General features: G+C 43.7%; 1 protein-coding gene across 4 annotated transcripts in view; it reads left to right on the top strand.

Annotated features, from left to right (window-relative positions):
- The window catches only part of ehbp1 (EH domain binding protein 1), a 105383-nt gene that overhangs the window by 46840 nt on the left and 37667 nt on the right, over nucleotides 1-20876 (top strand). For all 4 annotated transcript variants that reach the window (XM_086121883.1, XM_086121884.1, XM_086121885.1 and 1 more), the window contains 5 exons: nucleotides 1755-1933; nucleotides 2107-2155; nucleotides 7591-8289; nucleotides 10291-10332; nucleotides 10650-10799. In XM_086121883.1, coding sequence (XP_085978009.1) covers nucleotides 1755-1933; nucleotides 2107-2155; nucleotides 7591-8289; nucleotides 10291-10332; nucleotides 10650-10799 — 1119 coding nt within the window. The remainder of the gene's footprint in view (nucleotides 1-1754; nucleotides 1934-2106; nucleotides 2156-7590; nucleotides 8290-10290; nucleotides 10333-10649; nucleotides 10800-20876) is intronic.

The following is a 20876-nucleotide window of genomic DNA, read 5'->3' as shown; positions in this document are numbered from 1 at the left end:
ATGTGCTTTTGTTGCATTACGTGCTGTTCTTCAGGGACGCATTTTCTGTAACTACATCCCTCTTCTAAGGACTTGATATTCATGTTATTATCTGCTTGTTATTATTATTATTTATTTGGGCTGACATTGTGTTGAAGGTACTGGTGGGGGGGAAAGGTTAAAGCCCTCTTTTAAAGATGAGCTGGAAAATGTCAAGTGCCCCCCCCTCAGGCTGTTGCCACTGTCTCCCTTGCACCCAGATACCCAAAGGGGCCTTGACTACTCACGCTCAAGATATCCAAACGCACACAAAAGAGTACAAACATCAGGAGTTGCTAATAGTGACGGCCTCCTGTCCTCCATCTTGTAGCGTTTGCAATTTGAACTCCAAAATGAAGGATTTTCATTCAAGCTACCGCTTGAATATGCCAAGAGAATTTATATCTGAAGTATTTGTTGTTATCACGTGTTTAAGTAATGAAAGTAATGATAATGCGTAACTTCGAGTTGTCTAATCCAAATACAGCGCGACACCTAAAAGCAATTAATAAACACAACAGCTAACAGTCAGAAGCAAGCAGAGAAAACTATTTGACCATAATTACGAAAGTTAATTCACGAAAAGAATGTACATTGACAACATTTAAACACATGAACAGAAGAATTTAAAAACATTTAAAACTAAAGTAAAGAAATGAAAGTATGACTAAGAATTACTAAAAGGAAAAACAATCGGTGATTGTCAAGATAATCAAGGCTGGCTTATTTGGGAGTTTTTTTTTAAAATGATTGATTGATTGATATGATTATGAAAATATTGTCAAGACAAATGCAAAGAAACTCTGGAGGCTTTTTTGTGACTGATTTATAATTTGTCTGAAGCACACACTGTATTCGCAGTCACACACACAGGCCAACAGAGGGAGTCGGGTAGCCACCACAAGTCGTTTTCTACTCAGCAGCTGTCCATTCCAAACTCTTTTCACCTCAAGTTGCTTTAGTGCATGTATAGCTTTGCGGAGAAAAAAGTCAGGGTGTGACGAAAATGCTTTTCCACCTCGATAAGACTTCAAGAGCAGGAGGTAATTAATAAGATGTTTACATTATGCATGCTTGCACACGTCTGTGTGAACAAACATCTATGACGCTGTGCTTAGAGCAACTAAATTGGAGGCGAGGCGTTGCAGAGTCTAAAGCATGAGCAGTGTGTTCAGATCATTATTCATGGCGATGACGTCATTGGGCCATACATGCAATGTTTTAAGTAACGTTTTTTGTTTTTTTTGTTGTTGTTGTTTTTTTTTTTGCCTTCTTAACTGTCATACATACGTAAAATCTCTTTCATAATTACTCAACTACAGATGGAGGCCGGTGTGTGCTATAGCGGGAGCTATTTATTTGGCAATGTTTTAAGTGCTGTTTTGGCATCCAGTCATACATCCACACACACGACATGTGTAAAATCCCATTTACCATGGTAAAACCTTAGAATAGTGTTTGTAATTGAGATGACAGCCAGTAATATTTGATTTATTTATCCAGCCTTGCATTATTTAAAAAGTGTGAATGCTTGTTTGACTTGTCGTGTCTCGCGTTTGGCTGGAGACCAGTCCGGGGTGTAGCCTGCCCCGCTCCTAAAGTTAGCTAGGATGGACGCTTGCTCAGCCCCGTTTGAGGACAAGCACGATTGAAAATGTATGCATCATAAAACCGTGCATTTGAGGAAGGTATTCATTTTTTTCTTCTTCTTTTTGGCTTGTTTCTCTTGTTTTCAGCCAAGCCCGATCCCAAGCCCGGTCTTGGGCGGGAAGCCCAACGCCAGCCAGTCGCTGCTGGCCTGGTGCCGCGAGGTGACGCGCAACTACCGCGGCGTGAAGATCACCAATTTCACCACGTCCTGGAGGAACGGCCTGGCCTTCTGCGCACTGCTGCATCACTTCAGGCCCGACGCCATGTAGGGACATGTTTCATTAAAAAATGTTTCATTTCACACTCGATTTAAAAATGTTTTATCATAACCCTTACGGGGACAACGGTTACTACAATGGACATCTTATCATGTTATCGGGTTACAGGGTGCATGAAAGGGTTAAACACGGTTACGCTCTCTCTCTCTCTCTTTTCCAGAGACTACAAGTCGCTCAATCCTCAGGATATTAAAGAAAACAACAAAAAGGTAAGAGGCGACCACCCACTGCCGCCTGGGCCCTTCACGTCGCTTAGCTCCCTCACCGCCACGTCCCTGATTGGCCTTATTTCTGCATCAGCCATTAATCCCGCAATACAATGCATGTGTGTTACGGTAGTTTTCATTAGAGCCCCCCCCCCCTGCTGTTGTAAATGGATGTGAAAACACGGTCATCTGACGCAGGCGGGATGGTGTCTTAAGACCATGGCCCGTGGAGAGGACATAAGTGGAGAGTGTTGATGCAAGGGGGGGGGGGGGGGGGGGAAGACACAACACAATTTATATTATATATATGCTTTTTAAAATATATACTGCTTTGGAAAATGGTATCATCTATACCTGGGAGGTGTTTCTTTTTCTTATGTTACCCTCAATTATAGTAAAAAAGTAGATACGGTGGTATTATGGCCACCGTCTTGACTGAAGAACAATGTAATTCACTCACACCCTGCAAAATGGCCACTATTGGAAGAAATACACAAGGCTCTGTACGAGCGCAAGGGCTTAAGGCCAATGGTTGACATTGGAACACTTAACCTTGAAAGCGATGACGGGCGGAAATGTTTGATGTTAAAATAACTTGTCACTTTGTGTGTTTGACTTTCTGAGATTCCGCTGCACCGTTTTCTTCCTCTTGCATCACGACACCCACGCGCATCCTGTATTTTCCTCCTCACCGTATCTCCACCTTCACATTTTGAATTGCAGACTCACTGGCATCTCCATGTACCCCTTGGCTCTTTTTGTATGTACATTCAACTTCTTTTTCTAAACACACAAATGCACACTTGCCCTATCCTACTACAACTACACGCGCACACGCACGCACGCAGCCGTCCCCTCTGCGGCCCCGGGGGCTACAGCGAGCGATACGTGTTTCCTTCCCGCAGTTTGATTTCCTTCTCCTCATATACACTCTGGCTGGGCGATAACCTCTGGTGGCCCTGTTAGGCATGAATGCTAGCCTGTTGACAAAAACCACAGCCAGAGAGCCAATCCCGTATCTGCACACTACCCCCCCCCCCCCCCCCCTCACCCTCGGCCACCCCTCCTCCTCGCTGCCGGTGCCTCCTCGTGTAGCCCCTAAGAAAATTGGCTAGATATAAGTAATGTGGGAATATGCCGTGGAAGGCGATAGGCGAAGAATAGCCACGCCGGTGTTGCTGTTGTGGTGTCCGAGCGCTTCGATGTCACCCAAGTGACCATCCTATATGGACCTTCATTACTTGTTGACTTGTGGGAGTATAAGATAGTGATGAAAGGAGCAACTTCTTGACTTCCATCTGTCTTCTATTCGATAGTCAAGTATCCTTTTCCTCACTTCTTGCTGGGTGTTTAGACCCATTCTATGCCTTTTTTTTTTTTTTGAATGACAACAACATGGCTCCATTTTCAAAGAAGAAACATATTGCCCGGGCCAACGTAGCTACTGTATATTATCGTAATACAAAGAAAACAAATGAGAAAAGAAATAATGGACGGAATTTAGATATTTGAATGGCAGTGGTCAATGAATGGGACTGTAAGATAGCCTCATTCATTGACTACACTCGTGCGTTGTGGCAATGGAGACTCTCCGCACTTTGCTTTTTAGCCACTATGTATGTAAATATCTGTATTTGTATAAAATATTCCCCAAAAATCTGGTTCAGTTTCGACTTCACCATTGTACTTAAATCATGGTCACGCACGACTAAGCTCTATCCGGTAAAAAGTACAAACATGAGCTGCCTTTCGCCCTTAGCCCAAGATACATCATCCATTTCTTCCATCATCCTAATCAATCAGTCAGTCATTTGGCCTCTCGCAGTACCAAACTCCACCAAGAAGGATTCCGCTTTTTGCCTTCTTTGACACATCCTTCATCTGTTTTTGCGACCTTTTTGAGCATCATTTTCTGTCACACCAATGAATCGCATTTGGCATGTTAGCGGTACCAGATTCTACCTCATGTGAATATTTTTTTTTTAGCTTCCTTTGACCCATTCGACATCTGTCTAGTGACGATTATTCAGCATCAGCCTCATTCGGCGAAGGTAAAAAGGAGGAACAAAGAAGAAAAAGAATGTCATGAAATGTTTTAAGAGTGGCCGGAGAGTTGTTGTTACTATTTGGGACGTATTGAATGCAAGCACACCTATCTGCTCCTTTTCACAGCTCGTTGATAGACGTGGGCCCCCCCTCACCCGCCTTCTTTCAGCATCCATCTGTGTGCAGTGATTGCAATGAGCTCAGACTGTGCTGAATTATGACAGATAAGGCCAATCAATATCGGGCTGGTTAGTCGGCCGGGGGGAGGGGGGGGGGGGGCAAAAGTAAATATTTAAGAAGAAAAGATGTGTTATCTGTGCATATGCCTCAATGATTGTCATGTTTTCGAGGGGGTTTCTACGTATTGGATCTTTTTGAGTGCGTGGAGAGAAGGCGACCGGGCCAAGGAGAAGTCATTTGGCGCGCCATCTGATAGCGTAGTACCAAGCGCTTTTAGGGGGAGAGGGGGGAAGAAGTGGGGGGAGTTGATGATTGACAGCCATAGATAGCTGTCAGTCACCAAAGAGGGAGGGTGCAGGGAACAGCGGCCCGGGGCAGGCGACGCTGACATTTAGTCCCGAAGCATTGTCAGCGGGTTAATAGAAAGTGAGCAAGTGGAGATAGTTGTCCTTTTTGCCCTCATTGGCATATGGAGAAAGCTTCATAACACGTTTGTATAAGTATGGCGGAGGAGCATTTACAAAATGGATGCCCTGAAAGGGCTCGAGGATGCCACAAATGCTGCTTAAACCCTGTCTAAATTGGAAAGTAGTACACAAATTGGCATCAGGTATGTCGAAGTCATGCATCTGGACTGGGAGATGAACTTTGTATATTTGGTTGATCTAAGTTTAGCCTGGGTTGTTAGTGGAGGTTATAGCACGTTTTTGCCGCACATGAGTAATATGCTTCCACTAGTCTAAAAATGGGATTCAGATTTTTACATTACTGCTTTCGCGGACTGAGAATTGAGCAGATGAATTCAGCCATCTCCAGAGGCTGACGCTTTACCCAGCTCCGTCAAAGTGCCCCGGGCTCGCATTGCCACGTGACTAACTGCATGCACAACTGCGCAATGGTTCAGAAGCCCTGCAAAGAATAACGCGTGACACAGAGGTCAAAAAGAGCGCGGTGTGCGTCAAAGGCTGAAACAAAAGCCCCCTTCGTCCTCACGCACCTCTCACATTCTCACTTTCCCCTCGCTTGCCGTCTCTCCTCCATTCTTTTTCAAAGTTGTCGCTCCTTTTCAGCGGCAATGGGAACAATGGCAGCACGCTTTGCTGCCTTCAATGCGTGTTTGAAACCCAATCAGGGCCACTGGTTCCCCCATATTCATTTTCTTTCTTTTCACCCTCTCCTCTCCTTTCACACCTTTTCACACCCACACAAACTAGTCTCTCTTCACACACTTTTGAGTTTAGATGTTGGACGGCCATTGTTCACCTCAACATCAGCAATGGTGCAATAGTGCAGGGGGGCGGGGGGACTGCCAACAAAAGATGTTATAATTGCTCGTAAATGGAGGAACGTCTGTGTTAAATGCACTTTAAGGCTCATTTATGACCTGCAGACATGCGTAGGAACTCAAATCAAAAGCTAACGGTTGGTATGCTTTCATATAGTGGCCTGCCTACAATCAGGCTAGAGCAGATTTCTTGTGAAATGTGATTAATTGTTAACAGTGTTTGTGTTAACATATAGCACAGCATTTTCCCCACCTCAGACAGTAATAAGGCCTCGGCTATTTTCTTCCACGTGAAGTTTGAGATGAACGCTTAAAATATTGTCAACATTTATTTCTGGGGTATTTTATTGAGACCGATCCACCCCCTGCTACAGCAGTGGGGTAATACTTTTGAGAGGTGCAGGAAAATTATCGGTGCAGCTAAAAGTGTTTGGGATTTTTTGGTTCCAGGAAGTTATCAGGAACTGAAAGCTCCTGGATCTTTAAGCTCGATATTTTAGCCAAGATGAAGTAATTTACCTGGGCCGAAGGAAGTCCCTGCTAGGAATGTAATATTTTCAGGAGATCCAGGAACCTTTGGGGCAGGGTTTGTAACACTCAACATATTTGACTCGAACCTTTTTGTTCCAGGAAGCACATTTACCAAGAATTTAAAGTTCCTGGACTTTGAGGCTATACATTCTGACCAATCTCAAGTAAATGATTTGGTCCGAAAAAACAAAGAAGATCCTGCTAGCGGGATTGTACTTTCAGGATGTCCATGAATCTTTGGGACGCTGTCTGCCCAGCTGAACATACCCGACCGACTTGGTACCTTTTACTTCCAAGAAGTACAAGTATCAATTACTTAAAGTTCCTGGAACTTTAGGCTGCACATTTAAACCAAACTAAAGTAATTTACTCTGGATCAAAGACCCTGTCAGGGTTTTATTATTTTCTAAGGGTCCAACGGCCAACCATTCCTCTAACCACGCGGCTGGATAGTTGGAGGAAGTAAACAAAAGTATATTTTTGGTGTGGTGTGAAGACAGGGGAAAAAGCTTTGATAGATTAGTCAACGAGACAAAGGCGGCCTGCAACAGGTTGGAATGAGATCAACACTATCAAGCAGGCCAGATACAAGCTGCGATAGGTGTGCGGCTGTGTTGGAATGGAGACGGTGTGTGCGTGTACGTGTGTGTGTGTGTGTGCGCGCGCACGCCGCTAATCTATTTATTTACCTGTCATTGGCTGCGATAATGGTTTTCATCCCTTCTCTCTGTGTCTCCGTCTATCTGCTAATGTGAGCGCGGGTGATTGGCTCTCGTATTTATGTGTGTGTTGTGCTTGATAATCAAACCTGTATTTTCTCATCGCACTCTAATCAGACCAATTACACGCGTGACGGAGAGCGTGGGCAGGCTGATTTGGTGGATAGATAAACACGCACACACACACACACACACACACAGTAGGATTAAGCGCTCTGTCTCAGGGTATCTCGGTCTCTTATCTAGGACAACCATCCCTGATGTGACCTGTCAGCAGTCCTGCAAAAAGGTGTCTCTCTTGCAATCCAGCATGGGCATCAAATACAACGTTGAACCCCCACTTTCCCTTTCTCAGACACTAAAGCCACTTTTCCACCAAGCGGTCCATTTTGATACAGTTTGGCTTTTGAATGATTCCCGATGAAATGGTTGCTATCAGTAGCCCGGGAGAGTGTCCTGAAACGGGGACTGAAAAGGGTCCTGAAAAGTGTACCTGACATAAACTGAGAATTTTCCTGGACTGAAAAAGGGTTATGCAATGGGTAGTAAAAATTTGTAGATAAGGTTCCTGACAAGTCCTTCAGTCTTGCCGTAACATGCCTTGTGATGATATTTTTTCCCCCCCTTAACATAACAGTTTGTTTCTCACTCGACAGTTTGGTTTTTTTGTCCACCAGGCGTATGACGTCTTTGCCAGCCTGGGTATCTCACGTCTTCTGGAGCCGTCGGACATGGTGCTCCTTGCCATCCCAGACAAGCTGACGGTGATGACCTACCTCTACCAAATCCGGGCGCACTTCTCAGGCGAGGAGCTCAATGTGGTGCAGATTGAGGCCAACAGCAGTCGCAGCACCTACAAGGTGGGCGACTTTGAGACCGACACCAACGCCTCCATCGGCCAGGACAAGTTCTATGCCGAACTCAATGACGTGCAGCCCCATCCCATTGATGGCACCAAATCCAACGGTTCCAAAGCCACAGAAGTCCCGGTGAAGGTTGAAATCATAGCGCCGCCAGCCAGCTCGCAAACAGCGCCTCTGACATCCTCGCCTCCTGTCCCGGCGGCCAACGTCACATCGTCAGGGTCCAACCTCCTGAAAGCTAAAACCTTGGACCTGTCCGACCTACCGCAGAAGTCGGATGATGCCGAAAGACTGCAGCAAAAGAGTCAGGCCGTGGGAGAACAGGGCTCCTCTGTCATCCAGACAGGGGGCCAGCCTTCCTCCCTCTCGCCCACTCATCAAAAACTGGGCTTCTCGTACAACAGGGACGCCGACCTCATCAAGAAGAAGAGGGCCAGCCTCCGTCACTCCGAATCGGAGCCTATGTCTGACACTGGCCCACCCATCAACCACACGGGGGCGCTACCCAAACAGGTAAACAAAGTTGCATGTGCACTTCCGGCCGTGAAGAAGACAGTCACACACAAATACTAAATCATAGAGCACCTTGGAAGATTTGTCCTCCAGATTTCGTCGGATTTGATTGCTACCAACTTGCGACCAACGCATAAGCACATTCATACACTAGCTGAAGGGGCTCAACGCATAGACCGTCTAATTGTTGACGGCTAGTTGCGAACATGCTCTCAAAACAGCCATATTGACACGTTGATTCACTGGCGTCCATGTCACTCACCAGGCCAGGCCCCGCCTTTTAAAGCCAGATACATTCAAAGTCGCTGATTCAACCTTGGATGGTGACTTAAATGAGAAGAAAAAGAATAGCTGCTCTTTGCGTGCATATATTGTGTTGGTATTATTGTTTAAGGATTCCAAATCAGTTTTTATCAATTCACTCGAGTAATCTGTGTCATAATGGTTAGATTAATCAATTCTTCTTGATCGTTTTCATTCTCAGTGAAATGTAAGAATGTCACCTTTACCTTCGGGTTCCTCCTCCAACGTTTGCCTTTTTATCCTGTCGCCTTCATCTTTTGCCTTGATTGAAACTTTGGTCGTCCTGTCTTGTCACAAGACATTGCGAGAGTGCGAGCATTAATTTCCCCCTACCTAAGCTTCTCATGGATGCCATTCTCCGAAATGACCCCCATACCGAAATTGTCCCGCTTGGCATTAGTCGTTATATTCGTCGTCGCCTGTCTTCTTCGAGACGCCGCGGGGCCGGCCCGCTAGAACCCCCCCGCCCCCCCTGCTTTGACATGTAATCATATTTTTCATTACATTTCTCATCCCCTGGCTTGATGGCAGTCGGTGCCGTGACCAGTCAGGCGTGGTGATGCTGTGCTTTTTTTTTTTTTTTTTGCTGCAAGCATACCTCATCCCGTTTCTCGCACGTGCACGTTTTAAATACTTTGCTACCGCCCCCTCCCCTCACAGATTAATACTTCCTGTTTACAAGTGGAAAGGTCACAGGACAGGCGGGGGTGAAACACACATTGACAGCTCTGACACCCCCATTTTATATCTGCACTTATCTCATCGTGAGAGGGATACTGCCAGGTTTGCCTGTTTGCCTAATACAGTAAACACGTTGCCCAAAGCCAACTATATACAATAAATTACATTTTGATTCACAACACACAGAGAAATGTTTCATGATTACATTTGTTACAGTTTTTGTGATTAAAGTCTACTGTTATATAGTATACACATATATATATATATATATATATATATATATATATATATATATATACAGTATATATAATTATGAGAAAATCATGGAAAAATGCATTTATTCCATTACAAAGGACCTCTTTTTATTGTGAGGTATACAAGCCAGACTCACCCACAATAAGTGAAAATCCACAACATCGAGATACTGTTAGATGTTTTTACCTGTCTCAGATCCTTTAAACCAAATGTGTTCAAACTATGGCCTGCGAACCATTTGCGGACCGCGATGCATTTTTTTCTAGTGGCCTGCAACATGTACTAAAAATGACTCTTGACACAGCACACAAAGCACCATGTCGAAAAATAGGTTCCACTAAATGGTTCACATAATGTACAGCTTTTGTAGATTTTCAAAGATGCAAATCAACTGTTTAAAATAAAAACACAATTTCTCTTCAAAATACTGGTGAATAAAGATAATTAAGTTTTAGAAGAAAAATATGGGTTCATCCACATTATGGTGTGTCAACGTCTGACGTATGAATATATGACATTAATCATCTATGAAACTCTTGTACAATATTATACATAGAGAGAAATACAGTATTTCATGGCTACATTACTATTGATGATTATAGTTTACACTTTATAGCTAAAAAAACAAAAATAAAAAAACATCTTAAATTCTATTCAAATGTTCTGTACGAAAAGGTTAAATAGAACTGAATTATACACACACAATGATTCTTTTGCACCAGTGTAGACAGAGAATTTAACATTTGGTTTCACTTTTTACAGGAACCGGCAGCTGCCCCTGTTTCAAGTCCTACTGTGGAGAAGGTAACCTGGCTGTAGCATAAACACCAGATCGATCTATCTATCAAGCTATTGATTACTCATTTGATTAATGGGCTGATTACATGATTGATGCCATTGTCATACATTTTCTGCACGAACAGTGCTGAAGAAAGTACCCAATGCCAGTATTATGCCCCAAATTAACCTACCGAGTTACCTTATATTGTCTTTAACCCAATTTCAATTTTTGTTCCAAAAATAATGTGTTCATCTCACAATGGGGAATGTTTTATTTATTTATCAGATTCATGTAATTTAGTATAACCTTGCTGTACATGGTGTCTTGATTCTTTGCGCAGAAAGCCTTATCCCGTCAGGAGGAGCTGAAGGAGCGAGCCCGGCTGCTCCTGGAGCAGGCCCGGCGGGACGCCGCCATGAAGGCCGGCAACAAGAGCGTCCCCAACACAGGTGTTGCTGCCACACCGGGCAGAGGCACCAATGTCTGCGATGTGAGTTTCACTCTTTCTTTCACTTTTATTCTGCTCTAGCCACACTTTTGATGCCTTGCATCTTTACACAGATTGATGCCTTGAATAAGCATTAATCTTATCTCTTAATCACATTTATTTTATCTCATGATATTTCCACATGTCTTGGGAATTACTGGGCGAACCTGAGATCTGCGGTATTATTATTTCATGCCATGTCATGTCGAAGTGTGTAATGGCATGACAAAAGAAAAAGTCTTTGGGGTTAAATTCCGTCAGTCCTTGAAAACTCAACTTCAAATATACTTTTAAAGGACAAGGATAAAATAAATTAATAAGAAGGTAAAATAGGAATATACCACAATAATTATTGAAAAAACAAAAACAAAAATCCGCAGTTCCTGCGGATTTTGGCCTCTCGGGGGCAGTGTGGTGACGTGCATTGATGGAGTACCCACTTAGAATGCGAACTGAAGAAAGTTGCAATTGAAAGCTATTAATATAACTAATTTTTCAAAGACTGGGAAGAATTTGTGCCATTGAATATTGTTACCTGTGTGTACGTGTTTCCACAGCGTTAGTGTGTGAATATTTATTTGAAGGAATAACAATCCAGAAGGCGATGCTAATTTTCATTCGCATTTGAATTGGTATATTGACAATTTCTGCTTCAACCAAGCCAAACTTCTAATACTTGCTATTCAATTTTGGTAATGGGTCCTTTGAGATGTTTTCGTAAATCCTGCTATGATAGAAATGTCTGCCCAATTTTGTGTCTAATGGTAAATCTGACAGCATGGGCTAATTTCTTTCACAGCAAAATCCTCACAGCAGCAGCCTGATTTAGCTAATTGCCTCATTTAGCTAGCCCCCTCTCAGAGGAGAGGAGAGAGGAGAAGCAGCAATAAAACAGGCAAAAATCTTTGACGCTAAGGGGTGAAAAGGAGTAAGAGACTAATTGCATAGCTGTGATTGAAAATAACATGTGTGTAACGAAGTCTTGATAGTGTAACGCCTGTTAAATTTTGGGCATGGGATCTTAAGACTTTTTCATGCATCCTGTTATGACAGACATGCCCACTCAATTTCCTGTCCATTAGTGAAACTCGTGTCAGAATTGAAATATCTTGTAAGATTGCAAAATGGGTCTACTGTAGTGGAACACTGGTGGAAAGTGCTTTCTTCACTACACCCTCTTGTCCAAAAATGTCCTCCAGAGCCAAGAGGGAGACCTCCTGCTCATTAACTTGTGCTCACACTCTCTTGACCGTGTCAAACGCTGTCATGTCAACTTCCTTCCTTCCCTTTAAACAGTCCTCTTGCTATTTGGTCATTCTATACCCACCGAATCGTCGTGACACACCAGGCTAGTATGTGTCCACTTTTCCCCTCAGCAAAAACACCTGTCGAGTTGAGGGGGAAAAGTACATTTGAGGGAGAAATTGCCAACACGCTCCACTGAACGTAATGCAATCCAGCAGGAGCTAGCAGAGGTTGGAATAAGACACCTATGTGCAATTCATAAGTACATCTCATGTCTTAACTTTAAAGGTTCAATCAAGTCCTTTTAAACGGTTCCAAAACGAAGCACCTTATTGTCCAGTGCTGTATTGTCTTTTCAATTAAATGCAAAACTGACATGAAACTTAAAAGATCTTAAACCAGTTGTTGGGTACGTAAGTCCATGGCTAAGAAGTGCACTGGTAACTGTTGGAGGAGCGTTAAACGCATGGAGGACACTTGCGCAGGAACTGCTGTCGAACACAGCTCATGGCCAGACATGACAAGAATTTTGTGTGTTTTAATGATTTGAGATACAGTATATTAAAACTATTTTTTAAAATTGAGAATTTCTGCAAGGCGGCACAGTGGACCATTGGATAGCACGTCCGCCTCACAGTGCAAAGCTGCAGGGTTCGATTCCGTCTCCGTCCTTCCTGTGTGGAATTTGCATGTTCTCCCCGTGCCCGTGCGGGTTTTCTCCGGGTACTCTGATTTCCTCCCACATTCCAAAAACATGCCTGGCGGGTTAATGGAACACTCTAAATTGTCCCTCGGTTTGATTGTGAACGTGAATGGTTGTTCGTCTATGTGTGCCCTGCAATATGCTGGCAACCGGTTCAGGGTGTCCCCCGCCTACTGCCCAAAGACTCCAGGGGTAGGCTGCAGCATGCCCGTGACTCTCATGAGGATAAACAGATTCGAAAATGGATTGCTGGACAGTTTCTTTCCGTCACATATTTTCAGCTATTGTGGATGGATATGAAACATATCGTATCCTCCTCGATAAATTGAATGCAGATTTTCAACTGTAAACTGGCCAGACTTGTAATTCAAGTCCAAATCAAATTGAGTTTCATGAATAATAAGCCAAAGTCAAGTTAAGTCTTGACTTTGGCTAAGTCAGTCCTGAAATTGGTGACCTCAAATTCTAACTCCACCTCTGGGAGTTACCATGGCAAAGGCACAGTGGTCATACGCTGAAGAGAGAGAACAGGCAATGACACTCATGTAAACGCCGGCTTTGGTAATGAAATATCTAAAAGGCAGCAGCTGCGAGTCCGTAAAGAGAAATGCTTGCCCTTGAATTTTCTCTACTGTAGGCATGCAAATACATGCACGTAATCCAGAGGAAACAAACAAGCAGCCCTTTCCAAGGACTTTCCAAGGTCTGCAGTGGGAGGAAAGCTAATTAATTCAAAGCCGCCTTTGCGGCACACCTTTGAGGAAGTAGAAGAAGAAGGTGCGGCGCCGTCCTGCCTCGTCTTCCGAGATGGCCGACCGTCTGTCTGACTTTCCAAGGACAGCCACTCTGCGCTAACCCCCCCCCCCCCCCTCCCACCCTCACATCCCCAGCAGCCATCCCACCACCCAAGCGCCTATTGAATTGTTTACACTTTTTTTAATAGAAAGAATTGATCAAAGGAAGGCGACGGGCCCCCGAGGCCAACGCGCTGATAATTGCCAGTGATTCCGATTAGATTACTCGATGTCTTCTTTTGATTAGCGTGAGTGTGCGTATGTGCATGTGTGTTATCAGCCCTGATTCGCCATCTTCCTTGCCGCTCGTCCAAGTAGCTGCTGCGCTGTTTAGCATGCATAAGGTAAAACTTAATTGAATTAATGCAGACTGGAAAGTGGCTAAGGAGAACGGGTTGACGGCGAGGGAGCGTCGTCTTGCGTCGGTTGCTAATGTCGCGTGAAGTGCCGTTTTAAAAAATGATTCATACTTCTTTTGCCATTTTTATCAATTTGATGATGATTGGAAATTTAATCTAAACAAGATTACCTTATTCGGCTCCCTGTGGTATGCCTCCGTACTAGGGCTGAACGACTTATTGTAATTTTGATCGAAATCGCAATTCGAGACAAGGCGATCACATGATCGACAAAATCTGTTGTATCAACTATCCCACACATGAAATCCTGTCCCCCTCTTCTCCCACCAAGTTTACAATCAACCGGCATGTGTCTCTGACAGGCAATGCGAACCAATCAGCGCCGAGCTGCTCCTCTCAAAATGCTAACTTGCTAAGATAACGCGCTGCATGTAATGTCATCATATTTGTAAACATTACCTGTCAGTATAGTGACTAATGCAAGGCAGCTTGATTTTGGGTAGGGGAGTCAAGAAATTCAGGAGATTGTTCAGCCCCACTGTGATATTTAAAAAAAAAAAAATCTGTGTCATCGGCTGCTAATGTTAGTTAAATGTCTGCTATGTTTCTGGAAACTTTTAGCATCGTGTCGGACCTTTTAAGGTCTCTGCCGCAGTCTTTTAAATTGGCTTCATGACTCGTGGAGGAGCTGAAAGGTGAACATAAAACATTTGACGTTTTCCCTCTTGAAGTGCTGCAAGCGATTGTGTCAAACATGAACACGAGGCATGTGAGCGAGTGTGTGCGTGCGCGGGTGTGTGTTACCGCTTTCTTCTTTTGACAGCCCGATCAGCTCTTGTGATGCAATGAAGCTGCATTACTCTTGCTCATTAACACACACTGGCACTCTCGCGCGGGCACACATTCACACACTCTTTGATCTCTCCTTTGGCCGATTCAGACACGACACATCTCCCCACACACTCCAACACACACGGTGCAAAGGAACTCCCAGGCCAACTATTTAGTTTCATTTGGGGCAGATGCTTCAAAAAGAAGAGACTGAGGGAAAGAGGAGGGTGAAGGATGTGGGGAAAAAAAGAGGGGAAGAAAAGGGTGGAGGGGCGCTTGGAGAAGAAAGGGTTAGCCGAGTTAAAAAGTGCAGATGAAGAAACCTTTATTTATCCCACAACGGAGAAATTTGCAATCTACAGCAGCAAAAAATGAAGAGGGGTGGGGGGGGGGGGGCGCGGAAAATTCCACAATTGCAGAATCGCGGAATCCTGCGGGGGACTAGCAAGTAGCATTCATGCTAACACCGTTGTAGTGTTGAAAAAAATTATCTTGATTGTCAGGACCAATGCTTTAAAAGTTCAAATTTAAAAGCAATGTAAAGTCGATTTTTATAGCGTCCCACCAACATACCGCAGGTCGGCGAATGGTTGATGGTCCGCAAATAATTGTCGAAACCGAGCCAGGACACAAAAAAGGCTGGGGACAACTGGCTTGGAGGTTTAAACTACTGCCACAGTGGCGCAAACAACACAGCCTCCTTGTGCTTGGGATCTGGTGAGGAAAAAGCCGAGGCGACGACTTCGGGAGGGAGGAGGGAAAGTTCTTGTTTTGGCCACAAAAGGAATGACGGGAAAAGCAGCAGAGTCAGGTTCAGAGTGCAGCCGATGGCGGGGGAGCCGCCAGGGTCAGCGCAGCGGAGACCCCGGCGTCCCCTCTGCAGCGAGGGTGGAGGCGTGTAAGCGAGGAGGGGGTCTCACGTCGGCAAAAATCAAACGGGACCCAATTATAGGAATCTCAACGAGTCAGTGAGCAGGGAAGTCTCTTACCTGGAAAACATGGAGGAATGTGTGTGTCCTCCACACACACACACACGCACACAGTGAACAAGTACACACACATCATCGTCATCACAGTGACAATTAACATGACTACGCCGCTGTGAAATTACTATTCTCGTCTGCTAATGAACAAGACGAACTCAAGCGAGACAAGACGCCATGGACAAAAAGTAACTGGACATGACGCAATTTGCATAACGAGCTCTCAAACTGTGGAGCGGCACAAAAAAAGTGCAAAATTAAAGTTGAACCCAAAACGGATCTCAAAAATAAATAAATAAAAGACAGAAGCAATTGGACAAATAAAGTGCTGCCTTGAAATACAAGTTTAATTCATTCCATGGTCACGCTTGTAACTCAAGACTTATTTTTCAAATCTTTTAGAATGGAAGTGCGATTTGACCTTTTCCGGCCCCTTTTTCACAGACATGTCAATTGAAGTCACACAGATCAGACAGCCGTTGCTCATACATGACAGGTCCACTAGCACTTGGGCTGTCACTATCGAATATGTTTAGAATCAATTATTTCATCAATTAATCAAATAGAATGTTTTGCATTTAAGTCTACAGTATTACAAAACAAATTTTTCCAGATTACTGTTTTTTTAACCAATTGTCATTGTTTATTTGGTATTGTTTCGTGATTTTAAAAAAACAGCTTAAAAGTGATTCACTTCCTCGTTGGATCATTATTTTCCAACGTAAAAAGCAGATGTTTGCAAATGTCTGATGTTGATCAAACAAAAGGTAATCTGTGATTTTATGAAGGATGAGGGAAGTCAGAGAATGATGTTGCTCCTGAGAGGCTGAAGTCAGAGGATTTTATGTTCAATGACTATTTTAAAAAATGATTAAAATCAATTTGATAAATCGATGAATTGTCACTTTAGCTTGAAACCTCTCCTGTCAGTCACAAGTTTCAATACTTTTTATTTATTTATTTATTTATTTTAGGGCAGTGTAAACTCAGGATGGAAATGGAGGTAGAGAGAATGAAAGTGTTTGTGAGAGCACACGGGAAGCAAAGCGAGAGGAGTGGACCTGTGTGACCTTACATGAAAGCAACAGTCACTGTGGGCTACAATTAGGGATGGCAGGAGGGAGAGCATAGGTCAACAGAACAGGCACACCCACCAGCGCGCACACACATTTTGTTTTGGAATGACAGCCACTGTATATTTGAACATAACTGTTACGAGTGATGCTACTTTATTCAGAGAGAGGAAGGATGTGATCCCGTATATCCGTATCCGTCAAAATGCTCGGATACTACAGTGCCGATATTTATTGTGCAAAGGAGGTTGCAATTCAAATATTAAAAAATAAATACATCAATAAAACTTAATTTGCAGAATAGAGTTCGTTACATGTAACGCATCGAGGCTCTCAGCTTGGTACTACACCGGTCAAAATCGGTTAAGTTAGTGCCTTTTTTGTCTTATACACTGAAACTCCTCTACAACAAAACCTACATGTGCGAAAATACCCCCTAGTGTGAAAAATGTATGTAAGCCATTCCCTGAAAGCCATGATTTCCTTGTAGAGGAGTTCTACTGCATTCTAATTTTAGAAATTACCATAAAAAGTCAATATTTGTGTTACTTCAAGGTGCATAACCGTTGACATGTTACCTGTGCGACGCACAAAGTTCACTGAGTGTTTATTTCCCCCTTGCTTCAAGGCAATTATCCCATCTGTTTAAAGGGCAAAGCCGTCCCATCTTGCTCACCTGTTACTGACGTTTATGTGCGCATCCTGTTCTACCCGTCCATCCGCACAAGTGTTCTTTGTCAAGCACTGACACACGAGCTTTTACACTTTGTAATTGATTGATGAATATGTTTTGTGCTTTTGTAGATGTACTTAATTTAGATATACAGCCTTTAGCAAACTTTTTCAGACTCTCTTTCTAAAGATGGAGTGGCAAAGATGAGCGATGACATCATTATCCGAATGTCTGAAAATATATCCCGGTCCAGTGGAGACCTTGGTTTAAAGTTACCGTCGGATGTTTGGCACAAAGGAAGGGAACAAAATGCTGCATATGAAAGTGCGTTTAACTATCTTAAAAACAAATGCTGGTATTGAAAATGAAAATTTCTCAAAGAAACAAAATATTGTATACAATGGATTCAAAATAATAGCAGTCTAAAACATTATTTAGGAAAGTGCAACGCCCATAGATTGTCTGCAGGTACACAAAATACGTCACCACTTCGCCTTGATTTCGGCTCATTTTGCAGGCTTTTGCCTATCGTAGACTAATATGTGCAAATAACTAACCACAGGGATTAATTTTGACCCAGGTTATGCATAAAACCGTGCGAATAATTCAATTTTGGTGGCATGTGACCTTTAATGCAATGGTTCGATTTGGATTGGATATGGTCAGAGAACAAAATGCAAGAAACTGCTTATTTATGACATCACTATCAACTTTTGTTTTTAGGAGCGTGCTACAGCCATAGTTCGTCATCTTTTTAGCAAGCAGTGCTACAGTAACACTTTGAACAGTCTGGCTAATTGTGTGATAAATGAACAGTAAAAACTGCAACATCAGCGTCACATTTGCCTCGCAACAGAATTGTCACAGCTCAAATTCAACACTGATGTGCCGTTGACAAACGCTCAAATGGACAGAAATTTCCTGACTCCATTTTCACAACAAAAAGGGGGTGAGAAAAAAAAGCGGGTGAGGGGGAGACGGAAAGGGGGAGCTTATCGTCCGCCTCCAGACGGAGTGCGCGGATCAATGGGCGCGCAAGGCGGAGCCCACGGCGATCAATGCATTTGATAAAGAATTAAAGAAGAGCCACTGTACTGTGCGCCTATCAATAGAGCCGACGGACGCCTTCATTAAAACGATAGCGGCTTTGTACATTAAATCTAGACCATGACAGGAAAACGTCATAAAAACAAATCTGGAATGTATTACATCAGCTCTCTATAACAGCTGGAAACCACCAGTAGCATCATTCATTGATTTCATGGAGACTTCATTTCAGTCGGGTCTCGAATGTAGTCCTTTTTGCTTTTAGTAACACTTGAAGTTCCGTTTTATCATTCCTGATGCTCGTAAAAGCTAAAAGTTAACCACTGTCGAGAAAATGCTTCCAGAGAAATGAAGCAGCAGCCCACCAAGCACCAAGTTTGATCCTTACCTACCTTTTCACACAAAATGCTGTCCCACCTATTACAGCTCTGATACTACCTCCATAGGCAGAAAATGTCTGCTTCGTCTTAGTCCCACTTTTGTGTCGTATTAACAGAACAATGTTGCATGGAAAGAAACTTGATACTTCCATTCAAAATTTAAAATTAACTCGGCAGACTATTAACTAACATTTTAAATAACAGTTTGTCATAGAAACTGAAGTTAACACTATATAATGTTGTTGGTCAACGCTACGATTACAAACATCTCGTTCGGCTCCCGGCACGGTCTCAAGTTCGTCTTCTTGGTTTCCTCTTTTATCACTGTCATATTCGCCTCAGCGTGCGTGTTACTATACCCAAAGGTCGGAAAAATACTGCGTCATTGGCTCTGTTCCTTTTCTGTGTCATTTATACAGAACATTATCACGCACAACCCATCTCAAAACTCTTTTGTATTCTTTGGCTTTTGTCTCAGCATGGCTCAGACTTGAGCTTAATTTTAGTGTCCTTGTGCTTTCTGCTGTCCTCATTATTAATTTATTGTTTTGGGGTTTTTTTGTTTATCATTGTGTATTTGATCTTTGCTCCATGTACAGGACTTTGTATAGAGCAGCGGTTGTTTTAAAGTGCTCCATAAATACAGTTGAGTTGAGGAAAAAAAAAAAGTCGGGAAAATGCTGACTTTGAAAGTCAATGAAAAATGAACCAACCGATGAATCAAGAGAACCCGGCATCTCATGATTTGCTCATCATTATGTTGTTGTAAACGGTGTGTAACGTCAGCTTGTGTGTGTGCGTGTGTGTGTGTGCGTGCGTGCGTGCGTGGTGCATGTGGTTGGGCGAGATAGAGACCTAAAGCACCTCTCGACCGTGAATTAGCCTGTCATGACAAATGTCTGGACCTGCATGACTGGCTGCCAGACTGGCTGGCTATCTGGGAGGTTGGCAACCCCCTTTTCCAGTTAGTGATTGTGTGTGGATGTGTGGCATCGCCGCGTGCCCACGCCAGCTCTCTGTACGTAGCCAGCAGTGCATGCCCTCCGCGCACAGAAAAAGAGCAACCAAGGCGACAAACGTTCTGCTGTTCAAAAAAAAAAAAATGGAAAGAGAGAAAACCTCCAGAGCAGAGAGGAGCCGTCGTCCAGACGCCAAGCCCACCGAGGAGCCCTCTTTCTTAGTCTCGCACTCAAGCGTTGAGCCCCTCTTCCCCCTGGAGCTGCCCAGCGGTCAACGACAGACGGGATTGTTCTCGCTGTTGCCATTTACAAAACGTCTCCTTTCTCCCTGTGTTTCTTTTCTTTTGTTAGCGCTTCCCGCCGACTACCGGGTTTTCTCATCCTTTTTTTCCGTTTTTGTTCAGCTTTTTTTCTTCTTGATCATATCAGTTGGAGCCCGGTTAGCTTTGTGCGGGAGGTTTGCATGTCCAAGTTGTATTTCAGTGTCTAAACGGCAAATAAAATGGCATTGTTTACTTTTTCCCATCGCTATTAAACAATAGTCTGAGCAAGCTAATTTCAACCGTCTACTGTCCACAAGAGGCGGTAGTCCAGTGGTTAGCGCTTCGACCTCACAGTGCAGAGGTACCGGGTTCAATTCCAGCTCCGGCCTTCCTGTGTGGAGTTTGCATGTTTTCCCCCAGCCTGCATGGGTTTTCTCCGGGTACTCCGGTTTCCTCCCATATTCCAAAAAACATCCCTGGCAGGCTGATTGAACAAAATTGTCCCTCGGTGTGAGTGTCCGTACGGATGGTTGTTCATCTCTGTGTGCCCTGCGATTGGGATAGGCTCCTGCACCCCCCGCGAACCTTCTGAGGATAAGCAGATCGGAAAATGGATGGATGCATGGATACTGTCCACAAGGTGGTGTTAGATCTCTACTTGATTGGCTCTCCATTGTGTGAGATCTATTTTCTGTTCTGCAGAACAATGCGTAGTCAATCACAACTTAGTAAGTGAATAGTTGGCTAAATTTCACTAATCTTGACGTTGT

Source organism: Hippocampus guttulatus, chromosome 10 (assembly GCF_054856545.1).
Source record: "Hippocampus guttulatus isolate MCC_2025c chromosome 10, RoL_Hgut_1.0, whole genome shotgun sequence".
Taxonomy (NCBI): Eukaryota; Metazoa; Chordata; class Actinopteri; order Syngnathiformes; family Syngnathidae; genus Hippocampus; species Hippocampus guttulatus.
The sequence above is the reverse complement of the archived record's forward strand: the minus strand, read 5'-3'. Positions and strand labels throughout refer to the sequence as shown.